This window comes from Nelumbo lutea, chromosome 3, assembly GCF_056320005.1.
Source record: "Nelumbo lutea isolate HS-2025 chromosome 3, American lotus-T2T, whole genome shotgun sequence".
NCBI lineage: Eukaryota > Viridiplantae > Streptophyta > Magnoliopsida > Proteales > Nelumbonaceae > Nelumbo > Nelumbo lutea.
In genome coordinates, this window is record NC_142686.1 from 96,074,563 (window position 1) to 96,087,136 (window position 12,574).

At 40.2% G+C, this 12,574-nt stretch overlaps 1 protein-coding gene across 1 annotated transcript in view; it reads left to right on the forward strand.

Moving 5' to 3' along the window:
- Positions 1 to 10,341, forward strand: part of LOC148867011 (pfkB-like carbohydrate kinase family protein) — a 37,357-nt gene extending 27,016 nt beyond the window's left edge. Inside the window, exons 3-4 of the mRNA XM_088977048.1 lie at positions 8,637 to 8,832; positions 9,766 to 10,341. Of these exons, the coding sequence (XP_088833174.1) occupies positions 8,637 to 8,832; positions 9,766 to 9,857 (288 nt within the window). The 3' untranslated portion in view covers positions 9,858 to 10,341. The remainder of the gene's footprint in view (positions 1 to 8,636; positions 8,833 to 9,765) is intronic.
- The last annotated feature ends 2,233 nt before the right edge of the window (positions 10,342 to 12,574 follow it).

Genomic DNA, 12,574 nt, shown 5'->3' on the forward strand with positions numbered 1-12,574 from the left:
CACCCTTCCAACAGTACATCATCTTCATCGGCTTTTGCTCACTCAGGTACTTGTGCTTCTGCAAATCATGCTTCAGTTTCAGGCAATCATAAAATCCCTTGGATTATTGATTCCGGTGCATCAAACCATATGACCAGCCTATCTAACCTTTTTTGCTCATATCACCTTCTCTCTAGGAAAGAGAAAATATCACTTGTCGATTGGTCCCTTGCCCCCATCTCTGGTAAAGGCGATATAAAGACCTCTGACACCCTGTTCTTATCTTTTGTTCTTCATGTCCCTAAGCTTAACACAAACCTCTTATCTGTTAGTAGCTTAACAAAGTCAATGCATTGCAGCATAACCTTCTTTCCCACTCATTGTGTTTTTCAGAACCTGTAGTCTTAGAGGCTGATTGGGAGTGGCCATGAGGCGAACGGAATATACTTGCTGGACACACCAGATCTAGCTTTGGGACCACCTTATGGAGCTGCCTTAGAGTCAATCGTGTCAGAGTCTGTTAACAAAATTTTATTATGTCATTTTCAGTTTGGTCACTTGTCCTTTTCTGCTTTGATTCATCTGTTCCTAGATATGTTTAAAGGAGTGTCTTTATCGAGTCTTCATTGTGAATCATGTGAGCAGGCAAAGCATTGTAGACAATCCTATTCAATTAGCAATAAAATATCATTTTCTCCTTTCCATATTGTTCACTCTGATGTGTGGGGACCATATCACATGCCAACCATGGGGCATTACAAGTACTTTATCCTTTTTATTGATGATTATTCACATTACACTCGGATTTATCTCATGAAATCCAGGGATGAAGTACCAGCTATTGTGAAAATTTTCATGAACTCATCCTCACCCAGTTTAATACTCGTATCAAAATATTCTGCTTTGACAATGCTAAGGAGTATTTTGAGAGAACCCTCTCCACCTATCTTGAAACTTTTGGGGTTATTCATCAAAGTTCTTGTTCCTACACTCCACAACAAAACAAGGTGGCGGAAAGAAAGAACAAACATGTGGTTGAGGTTGCCAGATCCCTCTTATTTGCATCCCATGTTCCTATAAAGTTTTGGGGAGATGCTGTTCTTACTGCTACATTTCTGATCAATTGTATGCCCTCCCGGGTCCTTGGCTTTAAAACTCCTTTTAGTCTTCTCTTCCCGGATGAGGATCTCTTTCCTCTTCCTCTCCGTGTGTTTGGGTGTACTTGCTATGTGTATATTCATAGTCACCAAAGGCACAAGTTTGAACCTAAGGCTCATAAATGTGTGTTTCTGGGATATGCTTCCACACAGAAGGGTTATTGCTGTTTTGGTCCAGTTTGTGGCACCCGCTTTGTATCTCAGGATGTCACCTTTGCCGAGTTGACTCCCTTCTTTAGTATTCCTGCTGAGGGGGAGAAATCTGATGAGTACTTTTCTATGTCTCCAGTTGTTCCTCTTCCCATCCTTTGTGGGTCCGATCATGGGGTGTCCACCTCTTCCACTAGACCTACCTCTGATATCCCTACTCCTCCTGCTTCTGCTCCTGCTCTCCAAAGGTGGTACCAAAGGCAGAGATTCAGACATGTGCAGGTTGTTTCCACTCCTTCAGAAGAGCATCTTGTCACTCCCATCATTCCTGAGGAAACAGGTCAGCCCTCTACTGACCCATCTCTGACTGTCCCAGACCTTGACCTTCCTATTTCTCTCCGCAAGGGCAAGCGGAAGTGTACAACCCATTGTATCTTCAAACACTTATCTTACAACCTTCTCTCCCCTTCCTACTACTCCTTTCTTGCCTCTGTTTCTTCCCATGTGATACCCATGTCTGTACTGGAAGCATTATCTCAAGCTAAATGGAGGGATGCTATGATGACTGAACTTGATGCATTGCATAAGAACCATACCTGGGATATTGTGGACTTGCCGGAAAGGAAGGAATCAGTGGGTTGTAAATGGGTGTTTACCATTAAATATCACTCTGATGGCTTTATTGAGAGGTTTAAGGCTCAGTTGGTTGCTAAGGGTTACACCCAAATGTATGGCATTGACTATCTTGAGACATTTGCTCCTGTAGCTAAGATGACTTCAGTCAGGATTTTACTTTCTCTAGCAGCTACTTTTGACTGGCCCCTACACCAATTTGATGTTAAAAATGCCTTCTTGAATGGAGACCTGCATGAAGAGGTCTATATGTCTCTACCTTCAGGAGTGTATGGGAAGAAATGAAAGGCAAGGTGTGTAAACTACACAAATCTATTTATGGTCTCAAACAATCTCCTCGGGCTTGGTTTGAGAGATTTCGGGCTGCTCTTGTCTCCTTTGGCTACATTCAAACACAATCTGATCATACACTGTTCTTGAAGAGAAATGACTCTCTGGTGACCTTCTTGATTGTTTATGTTGATGATATTGTGGTCACGGGTAATGACATTGAAGAGGCCAGTAAACTAAAAGGATTTCTCAACTCTGAATTTGAAATCAAAGATTTGGGAGATCTCCAGTATTTCTTGGGCATTGAAGTTGCTCGATCTAAGGATGGTATATTCATATCTCAGCGCAAATATATCCTTGATCTTCTTGCTAAAACTGGTAAACTTGGAGCTAAACCCATCTCTACTCCCATTGATCCTAATCATAAGCTTTCTACCATAGATGGTGAACCTTTGTCTGATAAGGGAGTGTTTCAGAGACAGTTTGAGAAGTTGTTATACCCTTGCATGACTCGGCCAGATATTTCCTATGCAGTAAGTGTTATTAGTCAGTTTATGCATTCTCCCAGAGATACTCATCTAGCTGTTGCAGAAAGGGTTCTGTGCTACTTGAAAGGTACTCCAGGGAAAGGTATTCTATTTGCTAAGCATGGTCACATGAAGCCGGAAGCCTTTACTGATGCAGATTGGACAGGATGTATTGATGACAGAAGGTCCACCTCTGGTTGCTGGGAATATTGTGTCTTGGAGGAGTAAACAATCAGTAGTTGCTAGATCCTCAGCTGAAGTAGAATACAAGGCAATGGTTCATGGTGTGTCAGAATTACTATGGCTACGATCCCTTCTAGAGGAATTGGGGGTGGACTACGAGAAACCAATGATGCTCTATTGTGACAACCAAGCTGCTATCAACATTGCACATAATCCTGTTCAACATGATAGAACTAAGCACATTGAGGTTGATAGGCATTTTATAAGGGAAAGAGTCTCTTTAGGGGAAGTTTGTTTATCATTCATCACATCAGAAGAGCAACTGGCTGATATCTTGACCAAGGGAGTTCCAAGGGGGAAATTGGCACACTATATAAGCAAGCTGGGCATGATTGACATCTATGCTCAGCTTGAGGGGGAGTGTAAAGAGACTGGGCCAAATGGGCCCTAACAGCCTCTCTTGTAATATCTTTTATTTTATGTTGATGGGCCTCACTTAATGGGCCTGTTTTTATTCTTGTTTTATTTTCTTTATGTAACTGCCAAGCTGGCCGCCCACTTAAGGGTATTCTTGTCATCATCAAATATTTAGATATTAATAAAATAGGGTTAGAGGATAAGGGAGAATTATTCGACTCCTTCTCTTACCTCTTCTCTTTGCCATCTTCCTCTCTTATACAGTTATTCAGACCTGTTTTATTCTGCTAATCACTGAGTTTAATCTTGATATTAGAGGACTGATTTACATCTTGGGGGACTCCCTTAGAGCTGAGATTTATGCAGTTATGGAAGGGATTCAAAAAGCCAAGGAGATGAATATCAGAAAACTCGTAATTGAAGGGGATTTGGAGGTGGTAATAGGGTGGCTGAATAAAGATAATAGTAGCCTATGGAATTACAGTAATGAGAGGAAAAAGTTTCAGTGGCTGGTGAGGGAGATGGAAGTGAAGATGAGGTGGGTTCAAAGATCAGCTAATTCTTTGGCTGATGGATCAGCTAAAGAAGGGGTAGAAAGGGGCTCAATGTTTTGGGCCAAATTGTAAATTACTGTTTTCATTTCCTTTTCTTTTTCTTGAGGGCTCAAGCTGTATTTGGAAGACAAGAGTGATTGTCTTCTTTGTAATCATCTTTTTCCTGATTTAATGAAGTTGCTAATGAATTCGTTATTGATAATAAAAAAAAAAAAAAAAACAATTGTAAGATTGCCTTGATGGCCTTCCATGGAGAGGTTTGACTTGCCCTAAGCACTATTCTAGCATCCCATCCATTGTCCAAGAGCCCATGAATACTCACTATCACTTTTGTCCACACTCCACAATTTATCCCTATCTTGAGGCATTCTCCACAACCACCTCCCTAAGAGAGATGTGTTCCTTCTCTATATGTTCCCTAATCCCAACCAACCCCCCCACCCCCCCACCCCCATCTTTGCATACCATTTCCCAGCTTATCCTATGATTTCTCTTCTCCTGCCTTGGTTCCCACAAGAAATCCCTCATCGTTTTTTCTATCTTTTTGCAAACATTTGCTAGGATAAAAAAAAGGGCAAGTAGTAAATTGGTAAGTTGTCACAACCACTTCCCTAAGAGAGATGTGTTCCTTCTCTATATGCTCCCTAATCCCAAACCCCCCCCCCTCCCCTTTCTCTCTACATACCACTTCCTAGCTTATCCTATGATTTGTCTTCTCTTGCCTTGGTTCCCACAAGAAATCCCTCATCGTTTTTTCTATCTTTGTGCATACATTTGCTAGGATTAAAAAAAAAGGACTAGTAAATTGGTAAGTTGTCTAGAGTTCATCTAATCAAAGTGATCTTGGCTCCTAGAGATAAATTCCCTCTCTTCTAGCAAGCAAGCATTTTTAGAAAATCTTTCTATCACAGTATTCCAAAACCCAACTTCTCTTGGGTTAGCTCCAAGGGGTAAACTTAGGTAAGTCAGAGGCCAAGACACAATACTACACCCTAAGATGTTTGCACACTGTCATTTCCCCATCTTCCATATTAATCCTCACTAGTGCTATGCAACTTTTTTTCAAAGTTTATCTTTAAATTTGACATTTTTTTTCCAAAGAATTGCACTGAAAGCTTTAATTTTTTTATCCATTCAAGTTCATTTCCTTCACAAAAAAGGATGGTATCATTTGTGAACTATAAGTGGGTAATCGGCACTCCATCTCTTCCCGCTCTCTACCCTCGCACTAGTCACTCAAGTTTGCCCTCAATATAATTTTGGTAAGGACATCAGCAATAAGGGTGAATAAAAAAGGAGAAAGGGGGTCTCCTTGTCTTATCCACACTTAGCTTGAAAGAAATCTACCACTGTGCCATTTACTAGCATTGAATAATGGCAACCTCTCAAGGACCCATATATCCATTTGCACTATCTCTCTCCGAACCCACATTGCCTCAACAAGGTCATAGGATTTTCTCAAGTCCAACTTGCAAATAATGCCTTTTTTCTTAGGCCTCTTCAATTCCTCAACATATTCATTAGTAATCAAAATTTGATCAATTATCTGTCTATTCTACACAAAGGCTCATTGTTCAAGAAAATAATGGAGCGGAGAATTTCCCACTTTCTTGTGGACAAAACCTTAGCTGTTATTTTGTGAAGGATATTCACCAAGCTAATTGGTCTAAAGTCTTTGGAATGGACAACTCCCTTCCTTTGAGGGATCAAAGCAATGAAAGTGGAGTTCAAACTTGGATTAATTTATACCTCTTTCAAAGATATCATTAAAGGTCTCCACTAGGGGTGCAATAAAACATAGTAATCCATCTGGCCCTAGATCTTTGGTTTTGTCCATTGAAAACACTTAGGGGTGTAGTCGAACCGAGTCAAGCCATACTTTGGCATGTCTTGGCTCAGGTCAACTAACATACTACTTGGTTCAAGCTCGAGTTCAAGTTCGACTTGAACCTTATTTTTTGGTTTGAGCTTGTTTTGGTTAAATATTCGATGATCTCGAGTTCGGCTTGAAAGGTCAAAAATGAATATGTTTTTATATTTTGCAAATATATGATATATTTTTATAATATATAGCATATTCCCATATTATGTATAAAATATAAAAATATATATTTTGAGCCAAAGTTTTTATTGGTCAAGCTTGAGTTTGAATAACTAATCAAGCTTACCTTGAGATTTGAGTTTGATTCGAACTCATTTAGAATCGATCCCCTAAAAACATTGCCTCCTTAATCTCCTCCTCAAAAGTCCTTTCTGACCATGCCTTTTGGTCTTCTGATAAGCTAGGCCAATCCAATCCATCAATCCACAAATTTTCACCTAAAGGCCTTCTAAATATTGATTTAAAATGCTTCTCAAAGGTCCTTGCAATCTCTTTCAGTTGAGTGATGACTTCACCTTCTAGCTCTAGTTTGGAAACAAAATTATTCCTTCTTCTAGCATTGGCCCAAGCATGAAAAAATTTTGTATTCCCATCACCCTCTTGAATCCATTTAATCCTCAACTTTTACCTCCAATTAACCTCTTCCTTAAAAAAAATATCTTCCAATTGCCCCTTCGACGACCACCTTAGTTTTCTGTCTCTCTCCACAAAGAGGCCCTGAAGTTCTTTAGAATTCAGCCCTTCAATTTGATCCATAACCTCTTCTTTCCTTTCTTCTGGTCTCCCAAAATGCTCTATATTCCATTCCTTGATTTTTTACCTTCAGTGCTTGTAGCTTCCTATGAAAGGGCACTGTTTTCCATCTCATTCTAAGCCTCTCTTCCTCCCACCATTCCTTCATTTTTTGTGTAAACCCAGGATGGCTTAGCCGCACATTTTCAAATCTGAAAGGGGCAGGGCCCAAGCCTCTCATTAGAAGTTACCCCAGGAAGGGCCCTAGATACTAACCCACCCCAATCCACCAAGGAAAAAAAAAATCTATCTAACCTGGAGCATGAAGGGCTGATTTGCAGATTAGACCAAGTGAAATTCTGGTGGAAGGGCAGATCCTTAAGCCAGTAGGAGTTGATAAAATGGCTGAATTTCCTCATGCTTATAGTAATCCTCTGCCTCGGGGTATTTGTCTCTTCTGTGAATCTAACCACATTAAAATCCCCCCCAATATATCATGGCCCCTCCCACAATCCTCTAATGGCACTAAGTTCTTCCCACATTTCATTTCTTTCTCTATAACCATTTAGACCATAAATATTGGTTAACACCCACTCAAAACCATCCTCAATCTGTCAAAACTTGGAGATAGTGAAATTACCAACCACAATTCTTCCAATCCTTCAAGAACACCAGTCTTCCATGAAGTAATAATACCTCCTGATGCCCCCCAAGAAGGGGCCATAGTCCAATTAATACCTTTGACCTTACACAAGCTTCTAGCCCATCTATTGTCAAATTCTGCCAGTTTGGATTCCTGCAAAAGGACTAAATTAGGATTTTCTTTCCTAAGTACCTCTCTTATAACTGCTCTTTTCCTTGCACTCCCTAGTCCTCACACATTCTAGCTAATAATCTTCATTTACACCCACTAACCTTTTCCCCCTTATTTTCTCCCTTCTACTTCCATCCTCTTCTCTCATTTCTTCCATTAAACTCCTTATCACCTTCAATATCTAGTCTCAATCTTTCTGCTTCACATTGCTTTTCTTCTTTGCTTTCCTTCCATCTTCAAGCTTCTTAACATAGGCTTTCAAATCATTAGGGTCCTTAAACTTGCATCCCAATTTCCCAACAAAGTCTGCAATAGAGTCATCAATCCTTCCTACTTCCTTCTCCCTACTAAAATCAGCGGATTGATCATCAGACTTGTCATCTAATCTTGTCACTTCATTCCCTGGACTCTCCCTTCAATTCTTTCTCCCTTTTGTATCTCCTTATGTTTTAAAGCCTCAAACAAGCTACTAATGAGTTCCAAGATCCTTTCTCCTTTTTCCTTCTCCTCTGTCTTCTCTTCCCACCCTGTTCTCCAAATTCTTCTCGAAGTCTGCAATCCCTCCTGCTAATTCATGGGCTCTTGGCTCAAGGGAAGGATTGGACACCGGATACCTGCCTCAGGCACAACAGAGGGGTTAGTACCAAAAACTGAAACAACAACAGTACCCCGAGGCTGAATGGGGTTGACCAGTAAGAGCCAATGCTTCACTCTCTGCCTTCTTATCCTGCTCAAATATCTGTACAGAGCCTACCACCTGGGTTTTCTAAATGAAGTTTCCATGTCAACAGTAAACCTTTGATCACTTAACAGACCTCTTTTGATCGTCCCTGTTCAAAGTGTTTATGCTTGGCTTTTGAAGATCCTTGTCTATCTCCTTACATATGCCTTGATTTTTTTGAAGACTGGGTTTTTAATCTCTCTCCCAGGTTACCAGCTTCATCCTCCATTTGTGTCCTTGGCACAAACTTCGCTTGCCTAAGAAGTAAAAATTACCTAATCTTTGTCTGGACCCCAGAGACAATGTAGGCATTTGTTGGTCTCCTTGCCAAACAGATGCCTCTGAAACATTTGACACCTTACCATGTTTCCATTGCAGTAACCAATTGGGACTAACAAAGACCTAAAACAGATAGGAGAAAGTTTCAAGAGGTAGTATTTGTATATTACTATATGCTTAACCAATCATCTTACCTGGAACATTTGTATATACTACCTGTTGGCATCTCTTATACATCTGTATATAGGGATGTTATGGTAGATCATATTTACGAGGATAGCAAACCATGTTTTCTTTGAATGTCACCATGATTTGGTTAAGGACATTTTGATTTTCAGGGTGTCAAGCAAATCTTGGTGAAACTTGGTGCTAAAGGATCGGCTCTATTCATAGAAGGAGAGGAACCAATAAGACAGCCCATTATTTCAGCTTCAAAAGTTATTGATACAACTGGTGCTGGTGATACATTCACTGCCGCTTTTGCCGTGGCTCTTGTAGAGGGCAAGTCCAAAAAGGAGTGCTTGAGATTTGCTGGTATGTATGGTCCTTGCTTCTTGTGTTATTTTTCCTTCTCTAAGGCACAAGGTCATCAATGATCCAGCTAACTAAGCTTGTTCATTAGCTTGGTTCTTGTGCTGAATTTTTTCAAGCTAGTGAACCAACCTTGATCTTCAAATCCAACTATGTTATATTAGCTCAATGCAGTTAGGGCAGGTTCAGATTGGTTTAGGCTCGGCGTATGTAGATTTTGTATTATTATCAATTAGCTATAAAGGTCAAGTGTGAAGAAATTATACCATGTATTGATAAAGAAAAGAAGTTATACCATGCCACTTTACTACTATTTTCTTTAACTTTGATTAATCACAGAAGTGGACTTTGGATTATTAGGGTTTTCTAGCTTGCAAACACGTGCAGCTTTTTTTAAGCTTCTGGTACCATAGGCTATGTTTGTTCCTATATAGAAGGGGTGGAAAACAAAGTTTTGGTGGTAAAAGGAAAACCAATGCAAATATACAATTTGAAAAATAATTCCACCTACTTTATAATGAAACAAATGGAACCAAATGAAATATGGTTGCACATGGTAGTGATCAAAATGACTTTTCATGTGGCTATTGATGCTTTTGATACACTACCATACAGAGGCTTGAGCATGTAATTTCTTGGTCCTCACTTGTTGCAACCACAATCAAACAGTTAGAGCTGCTCGATCTAGTGCATGTACATCCTTTTGACTATGGGGCTAATATAGACCCAAATTTTCAAATGGACCTAGTTGACTCAACCTTGGCATATCCAATTTGTCAACAAGCTGAGCCTGAGCAATTTGACCTGCACCATTTAGTTTTACAAGCTTGAGCCCAATCAAAAGGTCACAAGCCTAAGTTGGGCAAAGTTATTGGCTGAGCTCATCCTAATGCCAGCCTTGCCTGCCACTTGTTTTCTCACTCTTTGGTATTGCAGCTGCAGCTGCTTCTCTCTGTGTTCAAGTGAAGGGGGCAATTCCAAGCATGCCAGAGAGGAAAGCAGTCCTGAATCTTCTTCAATCTCTTTGAGCATGTTTATATTTATTGGAAAGTATCACACTTCAAATAAATGATGTTATTTAAATCCAGAGAAATAAGATCTAAAGTTAACGTGTTGATTCGTTAGGTCACAAATCATGCACCACCTTGAACTGGCATGAATACTTCTGAGACAGATCCAATGGCCATCAATATCAGGATAGCTTCATTCCCATATCCCACAACTCTTTCCTTTGTTTATCCAAAACAGATCCAATGGCTGAATTTTGGACCTTGAAAGTCAGTTTGCAACTTAGTCAGGGAAGCCCACTATGTTTTAACACTGCTTATAATATATAAGTTCTTGTTCTTGTTTGAGATCGCACTTAGGGAGACTTCTGCAGCTTTTGGTGGAGCCATTTTGCCCTGGCTTACCATCAAGTCTTGCTTTTTTATGGTAATTTTGATTTTTGAATCACTATGTAATGACCAAATTACCCTTTTATTTATTTATTTATTTACTTTTCCTTTCCTACATGAATTAGAAATTCCGTGGAAGCACTCCCAATAGAAGTACTTTACTAGATGTTACTAAACGTTTCTTCGAGTAGGTGCTTATGGTTATGTTTGTTTGCGGTGCAATTTCATTTGCACTGGTATAAATGCATGGGAGTGCAAATGAGAATAAATATTGTAAACTTTGGTTCATTTTTGCTTTTGATTCTATTATTTTTCTCCAGATTTTGTTTTACTTCATCTACCATGCATATAAACAAAACAAAGTAAAACTTACAACCAAATTAAACCATAATTTGGACAATTGGACTCAACTTTTTTGCATTCCCATACTTTTGCATTAGCGCAAATGGAATTGCACTGCAAGAAGGGCTTCTCCAACTTCTGAAAAGAGAATTGCTTCCCCTTCATCTCACATGTCTTTGGTGATTCACTGTTAGTATGTTAGCAAGCTGAGGTCATTTTTGCCCCAGAAGAGTCACCAAAACCCAGCCTTCCATCCAACATTCCAAGGGAACGTTTGGGAGGGCTTTCATGTAGTGGCTTTTGGCTTTATAACGTGAGTTCGTGAAAAACCTGGAAAGCTCTGATATGCTTTTATTGGGTCAAGAAATCAACGTTTTGGTGAAGCTAGTTTTAGTAGCATCTTCAAAGCAGCTCAGTGAAAGCAATTCAATCAAAGGACTTCACCGGAAAATCAATATATTGGCTGAACGAAAGTGTATTTGGCCTTTTCAGGCATTTTACCAAACATAGCTTTTAGGCTGTCTGTGTGGGGCCTATCTTGCGAAGCCAAAGCTGCTGACCATACTTGTCTCCAAAAATAAAATAACAAAAAAATGGGCCGGGTTCCAGGTGAGCCTGGACACAACCTAGGCCCAAGCCCGGAAATTTCTGGGCTGAAGCAGGCGGGTTTATAAGTAATCACAGCTGCACTAGAGTCTCTCTAGAAAGTAGAAACAGAAGCTGTCAAAGCCTTAGCCTCCTGAAAGTTGGATCTCAACGAATGCAGTATCCGAAAATTATATATAGCACTTGTTCAAATTTTAATTACTTGCAAAATACTCCTATTTCCCTCTAATCCTATTTCCTAATTAATTTTTTAAACGTTAAACTTTAAACATATAGAAATCCAGTAATCCACAAACCCCTAAATAGCTGTGGGTCCGAAAACTAATACATTTTGTATGATATGTACCAATACATAACCTTGTCTCCTATAGATGCTCCTGTGAATTGGTGGAGAGAGAGAGAGAGAGAGAGAGAGAGATGAACATGGGGCTGTCCAAATCCAACAAAGTTGACTCATAAAAATCAGGATCATTCCCAACCCCCTAATAAAGCCCAGCCACATTGACCAGGCCCTAGTAAGGGGCAGCCCAACCCCGCAAATCCAACACAGTTGTCCCATAAACAAAACCCTAATTGCTGTGCTTTAAGGTGCATAGATGGATATGGACTAATACATGAGCCCAGTGGTCTTTTTACGCTTTAATGCTTGTGTTTATCAACAAACACTACACTGGGTTGGAGCTTGGAGCTGAGTATGGGCATAGATGGTGAGTGCTCACATTGAGTGGTCCTTCCAGGCTTAGAAGTGGGCCACCACCAACACCACTGGGCACCGGCTGGGCATGGCAGTATATGGATCCTGGAAGCAGATTGCTGACTACATTTAATGGTCATTTCAGTCTTTGAAGTGTGGGGCCATCAACAAACATTGATTTGGCTTTGTGTGGATTATGGAAGTGTGCTGCTGAATGCATTTAAATGGACTGACTATTCAGGCTCCAAAGTGGGGGCAGCCACTTGTATATAATTCTACTGCTTCTGTATTATTATGTCTTGTTGTTGTTGGTGATGCTGAAATGACTTTGAAAAAGAAACCAGGAAGTCTCACCCAGAGGAGAAAATATCACATCCCCTCCTTTGTCAATCACAACAAACAGGGAATGAGTGTACCAGAGAAGGCCACAGCTGAGAGGAATTGGCACTTTTAGCAAGCACAAGCAAAACCCATCATGTCCCACCAAGGAAATTTCACAGGCCACTCTTATCCCATTGCTATCTCGCACACACATGCGCACACACGTCCGCCACGCCAACTTACACATGAATCCTTTGAAGGGCATGATAGGGGTGGAGTCGAGAGTCAAGTTGAGCTCGAAATTCAACTCGAGCCCGGTCCAGTTTTATATACTGGACTCGAATTCGACTTGAGTTGATACTTAAATAAGTTAATATTGAGTATA